Raw genomic sequence first — 12,890 nt, 5'->3', positions numbered from 1 at the left:
ACAGGGAGGCGGGCGGCGGGGGTCTGCGGGAGCCAGCGCTCTGTGACGGGGGCAAGGTGGCCCAGCACAGCCGCAGGCTCCGGGAGTCGCTGCCTGGCTGCGCAGAGCTGCTGGAGCCGCCAGTGCTGGCCGCCCCTGGCATTCTACTCGGGCCTGAAAGCAAGTCGGTCTCGATGTTTTTGTCGTCAGTCTGTCGACAAAATACTTAAACTTAGGCAGAAAGAACAATCTCCAAAGTAAAGCCAAGAAAGATTGCTTACCTGGCAGCAGCCCTGTGGGCGACGGTCAGCCTTCCAAATCGGCATGCCCCATGCGTGGCTGCGGGGCAGGGGTTGGCTGGGGGTCGGTGGGAGCCCCAGAGCTGGCTGTTGGGTGTGTTGGGTGCCCTCTGTCAGATCAGGTGGGTCCTTCTTCAAAAGTGGCTCGCCAAAAATGATGCCATGCATCAACCAATTGTATGTCACCAAGGTAGATTACGTACATTTCCCACTTGTCTCTTCCCATTTTTGGTACAATGCCCGAGAGGGGAGGAAGGAGGAGATGGCAATGAGCATCCATGACCAAGGTGGATTGTAGAAACCAGGTCAAGCCCTGCTGGGTGTTTCTTGTCCAACCTGTTTTTGGGAACGGAGGTGCTTCCTCCTTAGCCTGGTGTGCGAGGCAGCAGCATGACACACAGGAGTGGCTACCAGCAAAAGGCTGTTTCAGGAATACCCTGTCTTCTTCTGTCTGCTGGAGCAAAGCTAGGCATTTGCATCTGTTATCAGAGAGAAATAAAAAACAAGTTCTCATCTTGACATTCACTTGCAAAAACAAGTGAAAAGGCCCATAACTGCAGGTAGTTGTTGCTTTTGGTTTATTGCTAACCTTAGTTTGAGCCTCTATGTGAGATCATAAGCAGCATGAGCATTGTGCTCACCCTTACTGTCTCATGACTTCACAGTTCTTGTTTCTTATAATTTTGAAATTCCTACTTCTCAAGCTTTCTATAATAAAGGAATACTTTTAATAGTTATTGTAGTTGGAAAAAACAGTCTTGTATGTAGCTATTAAGCTTTTCCTTTCATTTTCGCAAGTGCAGCTGTGCAAGTAATGTTTGTCTGCCTGCAAAATTAGTTGCCTATAGCATTGTTTTCAGAGTAATTTTCACTGCTGCTTTGCCAGCGTGAAGAACGCAGTGTTATGTTCCATGTCATTTTTCAGCTCTTTGTTATTGTCCACTGAAAAAAGCTGTCTCCTGAAGATCTTTTTTGTGTAGTTCTCAGAACAGTAGTAGCACTATAAAAACAGGTCTCTCTTCCACAGAATTTGGTTGGAATATGTGTTTATTTGGTATGAGGAGGGAGGGTATATGCCCTTTTTAGAATACCATGGAAGATTTGGGGTTTTTCTGATTCAAACCTATTGAGGTTGAAATAATTTCAGCAGTGGATGTATTACAGTATTCTGATTGTAGGAACGAAGAACATGAATGCTTCTTTTTGTGTGTACAAAAATTGTTGCAAGCCTTAAAAAGTGAAAAGCATGGCTGTGATTTCTAAAATTATCCTCCTTGCCTTTATTTCTTTTAGTAACTCTGCCTGTTTATATTAATTTCCACGTGTTTCAAACTTTGTAAGGACAATAGCAGTGCCCTGCCATGGCGTTACTTCTGTTGATTATAAGAGTGAGCTCTAAACAAAGTTTTATGTGGCAGTCTGCTCCTTTTAAACTCCCACCCAAAGTTTATCTAGTGTTGTATAGACACACAGATTAGCAGATGAATCTCTTCCTAAAAGTACTAACTTCTTTCCTCTATAAAAGTCAAGAGGATGCTGAGTCAGATGCAGACCTCTCTACCTTTGCTCGGGTGAATCATACCTAAGCACATGCTGTGAATTCTAACAAAAGTTAGTTGCAACTAGCACAATTGATACCCATACCGTAAATAATACTTGCTTTTGTTAAGTGGATATTACTGATGAATAATTTTTAAATGGTACAGTGGACAAAACTCCTATGAAGAATGTTATGTTTCACCTGACAGTGTTCAAGCTTTTACTGGGTACGTCAGTTGTCAGGAAACTTAAATTTGCTATAAAGGCCTCCACTTTCATATATTCATCTTCTTCAGCACCTACCAATTGAAAAAAGTTTGAACACTGTCGCTTTATAGTCTAACATGAAGTTAGGGTGCAGAGATGGACATATGGGGAGGAGAGCAATCTCCATCGAATCAGAATAAGGACAGAGCAGAGCAGGATCTAGGACTTGCATCTAGAAGTATCTTCACTGTTTTAATAGATTTGGGAAGCTCTGAGATCTCACATAGAAGGTTTCTTCAGCTGATCTCCCTGTTGCAGTTAAGCCTGACTGGTGGAAAAGCAGTGGGCTCACAGTGAATACATTGTTGCTGAGTTAGGATTGAACTTGCAGGTAAATGTGTACACCTAACTCTTACTGTGTGGTTAAGGCTCTTGCTATTGTGCAAAGAGATGTACTAGGTAAAATAGCCTTTTTCTTACAGGATATGGCTTATACTGGTGAAACATAATCATGTTGTACACCTAAAATTGTATTTGCTAGTATTTAATATATTTGAAATTCTGACAATTCTTTGATAGCTGATAGTTTATTCTGAACAAAGGGAGGCTGTCAAACATACTGCATGTCTGCAGAGTGCTTAGCAGACAAGGTGTTTATGTAGTGTTGAAAACTTTTCCCAGCTATAAATGTTTTCTTTCCAGATATAATAAAGGAGCAGAATCGAGAGTTAAGAGGTACACAGAGGACTATAACCAGAGATAGAGCAGCACTCGAAAAGCAGGAAAAACAACTGGTAAGTAGAGCAAGGGACTTTATTTTACTCTTTACAAACACACACACACCCTCAATATAACAGAAAACTTGTAAAGTGCTAAAAATACAACTCATTGTAGAATAACTGAACACTGAAAAAGCTGTCTTCCCCTTTTTGACTTTTCAGTTATTAAAACTGTGTCAGAAAAAAATTACTATCTAACAGTGATTCTCGGTGTTTAACGTAGGAAAACCCTGAAACAATGTGTTCAGTTTAAATCACCACATTCATTTTTCCCTTCCACTCTTGCCATTCTCCATCTTTCAGAAGACTTTTTCTAACAGGCTTATAAATCAGTGATTTTTCAGTGGAAAAAATATAAGAAGTGTCATGTTACCATGACTCTCCAATGGGAGAGAGTACTTGAAAAACTATAGGGTTATTATTTTCATTCTTCTAGAACTTCCCTAAAACCAGCTAATAATAGTAAAACTATCTGCCTAAATTAAGATTTATTTAAAACTTAATGTGTGTGAGCTATCAAGTATTCAGTGAATGGATGCTGCACCTGTGTGGCAGTATAATTGGATAAATGGATGACAGATGGTGGGATTTGATGCATGAAAACATGCTCAGACTGTGGGAAAAGCTATGCAAATCCAGCCACTGTTTCGGTACCTGCTAAGGTGTTTCATGGCAGCAGGTTACGTGAATACCAAGAGCTGGGAATAATAAACAGGTCAGAGAAATTGTTTCTGGAAGCTCTGAAAATGTAAGATCTAAGAGGTTACTCATAGATGAGGCATTTATCAATATGCAATATTCTGACTCTGGAAATAACCTTAATTTTCATGAATAATCAGGTTGAAGATTTGATTACACACTACAGTAAATTGTTTCAGAAATGTTTGATTTCTGAGAAGAAGAAAGGAGAAGTGACATACATCTTTGGTAAAGTTAAAATTTGCTGTTAGGATGAGAGAATCAATGGACAGTAAGTATTACTTTTCAGAGTCAGATCAGGTTCAAAAGAGTGAAGGGCTTGTCAGTTCATCTCAGAACATTTTGCTACATTCTTCTTTTTCCTTGACTACTCTGAGAAAACCTAGATATATTAATTCTATGTATAAAAATACTTTAAAGTATACAGACAGTTCTGTTTCAGTTCAGTAACCTCATATGACTATATGAATTTCGATTATTTTTTTTCCCAAAACATAACTGACTCTAATAAGCTTTCTCCAAACCTCTCAAAAACAAATAATGCATTTCAGCTCTTTACTGAAATTCTTCTTAATTAAGAATAAAGTAATCTCTCTATAGGGTTTGATTTCTGCAGCTGGATTATCTCCAGTGAATTAGGAATCAGTGGTGTAGGTTTACATTTCACTTTGAAAATCAGGTTATAAATGCTGCCTAGGTCTTTCATCTCGGTGAGAATATCCCTATTTTCAAATGTTTGCTCTTAAAACTAGGGTGCAAACTAATCCCTTCTTTCCTTCACAATACTTGAGGTATGAAAAAAGGAGATAATATTCTGAGCATGTTATAGAAATTTGTTTTTGTGGTCTCTGTGAGCTACTTAGAAAATGGACAGCTTTACATGTATTTCAGGCCTCTAATGATTGAACAGTCTTATGCTGCTTGTTTGCTGATCTGTCCCTTCTTGGATTAAAAATAGTATGTATGACATAGCCTTTCAGAAATTGTAGATTTACAGAGATCTTATGCCAGTATCATCTCTGTAGTAACCATAACTATGGTCTTTCCTAGTAGTGAATCTAATGCAGTTGGTCAGTTTACACTTGCCTTTAAACATAGCTGTGACCAGTCTTTACCTTTTCAGAGCAACATATCCTCTTATAAATGCAGTTTTCTGGACTACCAGTGCACATAAAATGAAGCAACTGTATTTCTGCAGCAGGTATATTCTCCTGAGAAATGCAGGAGAAAGCTGGTCTTTAAAGGCTGCTTTTACTTAATGGTAAAAATAAAAATGTACAATTAGACATGTACAAAGAACTGATATACTGCGGCAAGCCCTCCCTAAAAAGGCTGAAAAAGAAAAATTAGTTGAAAAGTTTACATTGCCAAGTCACAAATCAGGAGGCACAGTTTGAAAAATTCTAGCTGACAAGATTAGTTGAGCCAAACATTTTCCTGATACTTCTGGGCTACATAGCTTGCTATTTCTCCTTGTTGAAATGGCTTTACTAAGGGCAAGTACTGCCTGACCAAATTAGTTGCCTTCTGTGATGGAGTGACTACATCAGTGGAAAAGGGAAGAGCAAAGGATGTCTTCTATCTGAATTTCTGTAAGGCCTTTGACATGGTCCCCCAGCAGCCCTGAAGAGAAGGACTTGGGGGTACTGGTGGTTGAAAAGTTGGACATGAGCAGGCAATGTGCACTTGCAGCCCAGAAGGTCATCTGTATCCTGGGCCGCATCAAAAGAAGCGTGGTCAGAAGGTGATTCTGCCCCTCTACTCTGCTCTGGTGAAACCTCACCTGGATTACTGTGTTGAGGGGTCCAGAGCTGGACACAAGAAAGACATGGAGCTGTTGGAGCCAGAGGACCACAAAAGTAATTACAAGGCTGGAGCACCTCTCCTGTGAGGACAGGCTGAGAGAGTTGGTGTTCTTCAGCCAGAAGAGAAGGCTGCGGGGGGGACCTTATTGAAGGCTTTCAGTACTTTAAAGTGGTCTATAAGAAAAATAGGGACAATCTTTTTAGCAAGGTTTGTTGTGACAAGGAGTAATGATTTTAAACTAAGGGAGAATAGATTTAGACTGAATATAAGAAAGAAATGTTTTACTATGAGGGTGGTAAAACACTGGAACAGGTTGCCCAGTGAGCTGGTGGACATTCAAGGCCAGGCTTGATAGCTCTCTGAGCAACCTGATCTAGTTAAAGATGTCCCTGCTCACTGCAGGTGTTGTTGACTTAGATGACCTATAAAGGCTTCTTCCAATCCAAAGCATTCTTTGACTCTATGAAGTGATAGATTGGGTTTTGGTTTTGTTTTTTTTTTTGTAAGCCAGAAGTGTCTGTCTTAAGGCTTAAGCATATGTTGTTGTAGACAAATTATACTGCTTTTATTATGTGCTGAGTTAAGTCCGCCTATATTATGTGGGTAAACAGCCTATAATTATTGTTTATCTGGTTTTATCAGCCTCTTCCCCAAGAAGGTTATGAGGTTCTCTGAAAAGTATTTATATAACTTCTAATGTCTTAAAAGAATAACCAAGAAGACAGTTAACACTAATAATTAAATTCCAGAAGTTAAGGCTTAATTATAGTCTTTGTTTGAATGAAAATTCTGTAGAATTCATCTTATGCCTTTTTAAACAGGAACTGGAAATAAAGAAAATGGCTAAGACTGGTAACAAAGAAGCCTGCAAAGTGCTAGCAAAACAGCTTGTACAACTGCGGAAGCAGAAGAATCGAACGTATGCTGTTAGCTCTAAAGTCACTTCTATGTCGTCTCAAACAAAGGTCATGAACTCTCAGATGAAGATGGCAGGAGCTATGTCAACTACAGCAAAAGTAAGGCATTACAAGTTATTCTTTTACATTAAAATGCAGCATATGTTTGCAAAAGTCAAGTTATGTTATTTTGTATAAGATAATTGAAGGGAGAAAACTTATGCTTAATACCCCAAATCATATTGAGGGTACAATAGTGGAATGTAGGTTGATTCATCTGATGAAATTTTTGTCTAGTCAGTCCACCCTGCTAGCTCCTAACTAAGCATATTTTCTTGGGCTAGACATCTGTCAAATGTTTACATGATAAAAATAGACTCTAATGCCAGTGGAAGAACTCTTTTAATACATAAAAAAACCCCAAACCATACTGCTACAGTGCTTTGCCTGTGTATCTTGTTGCAGTTTTTATTGGGAAAAAGTAGAGCATGCTTCGTCTAGAAATCAAGACAGTGTGTCATAGTAGCTTTATGGCTTGTGCAAAAACTAGGTTATTATATCGCATCTTAAGTTCCTAAGGAAATTTAATCTGAAATTCCCTGTCATTCTCACTCTCCATGCTCGTAGGAAACAGTATTGCATTAAGTTTTCTCACAAATCTCATCTCACAAGAGAGTCTGAAAAAATCTCAGTTGTCTGACTTAGTTGTGAACTTTTCCCTATTTCCCTGAACTGATAAATAGGGAGTTTGCTTTTGGCAAGCAAGACTTTTCAGCTTGAGGTGTAGGAATCAGAATTAGCACACATTGTTGTAGACAGGTTGTGCTTTTATCACAGTCCAAGTTAAATCCAGTTACATGCCAGTTAAATAGAGTAATGCAACGCAACTTAGTGCAGAAAGTAATCACTGCTAAGGCTTTGCTGTCAGGTATCTTTTAGAAGCAGTTACGTTGGCAGGTATCAGCCATTCAGTGATAGAGTTGTGGCTCTGTAGCAAACTTTCCATCCTCTGTGACTAAGCCCCAACAGGGGAGCTTGTCTGACTGTACAGCCAATCAGGTTGAACAGCTGACTCACTATTCCCACAACAAAGTGCATGTGAACAAGTTGGTCTTGCTGTTTAAATCATTATATGGGTGACTTGTTTTTGTCCATGAGACATCTTGGATCAAATTTCTCAAAACCAAAGTGTCATTAAGCTAATTATGAAGATTAAATCACTAGAAAAAACTCCAAAAGTATTTAAAATAGAAATTAAAGGGCATCCAGAAAGTTACATGTTTTAAACACAGCAGGTATTTCTATGGATTAGGTTGTATAATGTTACTGGAGTGAAAGGTGTTAAATGCTTTTGATCACTTTTAAAGTGAATATTTTGCCATATCAACATAGGAACCTTAAAAAAGAAAAGTATTCAGTTGTTCATTTTGAATCTTATAAACCATTCTTAATCCCATGCAACAATCAGTGGAAAATGTATAGAATGAATTGCCTCAACAAGCAAGACATACGTGAATGCAAAGCTTCTAAAGTAATTTCTATAAAATTTTTAGCATGTATGACACTAATTTTGGACATAGTGAAGTCCAGTTAATAGTAACATGTTTATTTTAATCATGCATTTTCTGAGGATATATAAATGCTGCATCAGTTTAGTGCAAATATTTTTGATGTCCATCTCTAAGTCTTGTAATAGAATTCTGAAGAACTGACACCTGAGTCCAAAACAGCTTATTGTATTCAAATATTGTGAATATGAACACAGTCTTTGAAATTCTAGTAACGTTAGAAGCATAATACACTATCAATTTAAACAAACTCAGACATGAAGGCAGAAGAACTTCTATGAAGCCAGTAGCAGCTGCAGTAGCTTGATAGTGTCGCTTTTAATTAACCAGCTCTTTTATCGTCTCAGAGATGTTTAGACTTTGTTTGAGTTGCTCATTTCTATATTTAGGTTTTGGCATCCCATGAGAGATGCAGTAGCTTCCTTAGGAAAGAAGAAAGTATTAAATACTGGTGCCTGCAAAGGCAGTGCTGCATACTGGTAGTAAAACAGGTGAAATTTATTACACTGTCACAGAAAGATCTCTACCCAGGACAAAGGTTCTCCCTAAGCCAATATGTACTTCCTAGATACTTTGATACTTGCATTTCAGAGAAAAGTAATCTTTCTATTAAATTATAGCATAAAGAAACAATTGTAATTTGATGCCTGTCCTCTAGTGGTGCTTCAAATAAGTGTTCCTTACTGAATAAAGAACCTGCAGCCATTTACCTCTCTAAAGTGTATAGCCTGTAAGTTAGGAAATACTATCTCATTCTTTCCATTTAGATCAGGCAGATTTTTCCTAATATAAGGCTGGGAGAAGGGTCATGGTACAAGAAAGACGCATACATTTAAAAGCATATCTGTTAGGGTAATAAATAGCAATATTTCTTACTAGGTGCAGACTGTACTATCAGTCTGTTGTGCGTCTGCAGTTCTCATGGGATATAAAAAGGCAAAGAAAGCGAAATTTGGACTGAAGGGTTTTTATTAGAAAAGTCTTATTCCTTCTTAATGTGTATATTGATCTTTACTAATGCCTCATTGTATGATTAAAGGTTTTTTTCAATATTAATAGACAATGCAAGCAGTTAATAAGAAAATGGACCCACAAAAGACACTACAAACTATGCAGAATTTCCAGAAGGAAAACATGAAGATGGAAATGACTGAAGAAATGAGTAAGTTGTGCACTGCAGGGAAGAACTAGCTGCAGCCCGCAGTGCTCTTGAAGGGCTTGAGCCAGTCTAGAAGTAGTGATGTTTGAGGTTTTATTTCTACAATTAGATTGACAGCAGAATTGAAGAGCAAACAATGCAGATCTGAGGAGGGAGACTGCCTTAGTTTTTTTAGTAGCTCTAGATACATAAATCCTTCCTATCTTCATGCTTCTGGAATGAACACACTGGAAGAGAGGGAGGTTTGAGACCACTTCAAAACCTTGTTGGCGTAACTGGTAGGGGATTTGAAAAATTGCCTTTTCTGTAGCTGATAGTTGTGCATGTGGTTTTTTTCCTGCTGCAACTGGACACTTTAGAATTTGAGTTTAATTTAGAGATCATGAATTATCTCAGCTTTGCATACATGGTGGTATGGGATGGTTTTGTCTCCTTTGTTATTTTAAGCTACAAACAGCGTCTTGGGGGGTGGCAAGTTTATTCTTCCTGATAGCATCTGGCCACTGTCAATTAAATAATGCCAAACTTCCTGGTGTTGCTAGCAGTCTCCTTCCTGTCCTAGTCCCTGCCACTGTGTTGGTCATAGTAAGTAGCGTGGACTCAAAGCAATATTGTTGAGCAAGATGTGAACACCTCAACTGTGCAGAACTGTATTCTTGCAATTAAGAAATTAGCTGAGTAGTTAACAATTTCACAACTTAGAGGAGGAAGAGGAAAAGCATTTTTATGGAATTGTAGAGGATGTTTTTAAGAAATGTTAAAGTCTAGTAAGGGGGGAAATAAAACAACTGAACTATTTTGGTGAAACCAAACATTTTTATAAGAGCAGTCATGCCTTACCCTGTTGGGTAAGTTGGTCCAGCTATGCTCACAGGCTTGGCAAGGCAGAGGTAAGAAAGCCTCTCCAATATACAGCTGCTTTCTGTTGTTATCTTACACAGGAGTATTACTACTACATTCTGGGAGGGTAGAACTTTCTGCTTAATGCAATGTGGATTTTTTTTTTTTCTTTCTTCTAAGTTAATGATACTCTGGATGATATTTTTGATGCTTCTGATGAAGAAGAAGAAAGCCAAGATATTGTTAACCAAGTGCTTGATGAGATAGGAATTGAAATCTCTGGAAAGGTATGGCTAATTTTACCCAGTTCATGTGCTTCTTCCCCTTCATTCCCTTTTGTTTTATAGTTTATTCTAGCAGCCTTTATTTTACAGTCCTGTTCTGGAAGTCAGCTTATCATAACATGTATTATTTTGACTGAAGAAAACTTCTATCTTCTTCTAGATGGCCAAAGTTCCATCAGCTGCCAGAGGCTTACCATCTGCATCAACATCAAAAGCTGCTACCATATCAGATGAAGAGATTGAACGACAGCTCAAAGCTCTGGGAGTTGATTAGCTTGATGGCAATATACAGTCTGCCTTTTAATTATTCAGCTGCAGGCAGATGTAAAAAGTGCAACTACTCTTTCAATGCAACTGATGCCTAGGAAAACTCTGAAGCTTCAGAAATGACAACTTGAAATTGGTACTGGGGAAGGAGAAGGGGAGAATATTTTGAATCAGTTTACAGCGAGAAGTACACTTGGTGTGTCCATTGCATGGAGTCTTTGAGCACTGGACCAACCAGGGATGTAGTTCTAATGATAAGTTAGTGTATACTTGTTCTGAATCTGCCCTCTGAATTCAAAGTTTTCTTCTCAGGTCCTGATCAGTCTTTAGAATTGGGCATTCTGTGGCTGGTGGTGATGCCTCCTAGGACAACACCTGTATAATATATATGATTTTTATAAAACTGTCGCTATAGAAAAATTCTTATTCTGTCATCTTAGCACAAATGAAACTTCACCTTTGCTCTTAGCTAGAAACTATTTTCTTTGATTGAGGAATAGCCTTGAAAGTCTAGCAAATCTAGGCAGAAAGAACAAGCATCTTATGTATTTCTTTCAAGTTCCTGGAGTAACGTTGGGTTTATTAAATAATAGCTGGTTATTCTTTTTACCAAAAGAGAAGGATACAGTCCTTGTGCAGTTAGTTTTACTGGAAGAGGATTTAAATTTGTTAGTGAACCTTGTTGCATGAAAGGCACTGATTGAACTCTATTGTACTGTAACATAGCTGGTTTCAACAGAATTGCTGTGCCTTTATGTATATAAATCTTGTATCTTTGTCATTTTTTTCCAGAATGAGTCTTTGAAAGGCGAGTAAACTGTAATTAAGATAGGATGCACAGAACACTGTGGCAGGAACTCTGTGTGTACTTGATAGGACTCGGCTGAAGTTCAGAGATGCACTTGTTCAGAAATGCAACTTGCGCACTTGCGAAAAGGACATTTGCCTGAAACAACATTTGTATATATTCTACAGTTTTCCTTAATGGAAGATAACTGTGCATAATTGTATTATTTACTAAGATGCAATTGTTCACATTGATAAGCTAAATCTAAATTTTAGTTTTAAGAACATTTTTGGATGATCCCTGATAATTACTTGCCTAAACACTATAATAAAAGTATTCTGTTTCTGCGAAGCTTTTTCTATGATCTCTGAACTGCATCAGCATGATTCTAGTGGAATGCATCGTGCTAATGAAGTAAGAACTGTTGATATTTTAAATAGATAGCAAAGTCTGAGAATGCAGTTCCCAGGTATGATTTCCCAGATGGTGTGAAGTTCCTCAGCCCTTTCTGTGCTGGAGATTATTTGCCTCTCAGTTGTGCTGATTTAATGGAGCTGTTCATTGAAAAGAAACAACAAAAACATCTTGGCTTTAAAAAGAGAAAAGCAAAATACCTCCCCAGGAGTGAAACCAGGATAACTGTGGAGGGATGAACTTCACAAAGAAACTGTGCTGCTAGAGAAAGGATAGCAGGAAACCATAAACTCTATGAATCTATTGTTGTTGTGCCATCTGCTTTTTAGGACTGAAGTCAGCATAGAAAGAAGAAACATAGGTGAGTCTTCATCTGGTTTTTGGCATAGAAATGTGTTCTTTCTCTTTGAAGGAAGTATGGACAAACTACGAATCTGTGAAGTAGTAGTTAGGAATGTGAAAGTTTATATATTACATATACCTGATATGAGGTGATTTTTTTTTTACAAGTTATTTTGTAAAACTCTAATAAAAGGCTTTTTATTCTGCAATGACTTTGTCCTCTGTAGGGTTAGTCTTACACATCTGTCTGTTGTGGGCTTTCATTGGGTTCCTGTCACTTCTGATAAATTTTCCTTTGACCTGAGCTATAAGTCAGCATAATATGTTGTTGCATTCCTTTCTGTCTGTAATGGGGTGCCCAAGTACTGCTCTTAGGCATTGAAGGATAAACTATAATGTGAAATCAGGTATAACATGTTACTGATTGATTGTATTTTGGTTGAACACCAAGGCATATGTCCTTTCTGAATGAAGTATGCACATTTTCCTTTTAATGACTGTTGAAATTGGGCATAATTCTATTATGAGCTCTTTCTTCTATCTGCAGGGTCTTTGCTGAGCAGTAATAAAGGCATTGCTTTGTGGTGTCAGTAAGACTGCTAAACTAGTATCTGGTGTTTCTGTTAACGGTTGTCTTCTAAGTCCTGCAGCTTTAATCTGTATAAAAATCTTTCAGTAACCATGTGAGAAGTGGTGTAGGTTTGCAGGCTTGCTTATATTTATTTCAGTTACAGTTGGTATGTTGTAGCTGCCTATAACAAAATTGCATCGCTTACTTAGAAACATATTTCTTTTAAATCAGTCTTAGCAGACTAAAAAACCCCCCCAAACTACTCAGTCCTTAGACTCCTTTGCCCTTGCTGACACCTTAATAGCAACTGAATCTGAAAGTCCTCCATCCAAGAACAATGCAAGTGTGCACACACCTAAGAATGGCTGTATTGGGGCAGACCAAGGTACATCTCACCCAGAATCCTACTATACAAGTGCCCAAAGCAATGCCCAGAAAAATATGAGAATAAGAG

General features: G+C 38.2%; 1 protein-coding gene across 1 annotated transcript; it reads left to right on the top strand.

The window, feature by feature from the left end:
- Window positions 1–303: 303 nt before the first annotated feature.
- On the top strand, window positions 304–10,898 carry CHMP2B (charged multivesicular body protein 2B). The gene is made up of 6 exons (XM_010188301.1): window positions 304–400; window positions 2,727–2,818; window positions 6,130–6,324; window positions 8,832–8,934; window positions 9,952–10,058; window positions 10,216–10,898. Exons 1-6 carry the CDS (start codon window positions 304–306, stop codon window positions 10,327–10,329), a joined length of 708 nt encoding a protein of 235 aa, XP_010186603.1. The 3' UTR covers window positions 10,330–10,898.
- Window positions 10,899–12,890: the final 1,992 nt, after the last annotated feature.

Source organism: Mesitornis unicolor, unplaced genomic scaffold (assembly GCF_000695765.1).
Source record: "Mesitornis unicolor isolate BGI_N332 unplaced genomic scaffold, ASM69576v1 scaffold17887, whole genome shotgun sequence".
Classification (NCBI taxonomy): domain Eukaryota; kingdom Metazoa; phylum Chordata; class Aves; order Mesitornithiformes; family Mesitornithidae; genus Mesitornis; species Mesitornis unicolor.
This window is presented reverse-complemented; position numbering and strand designations above follow the sequence as displayed.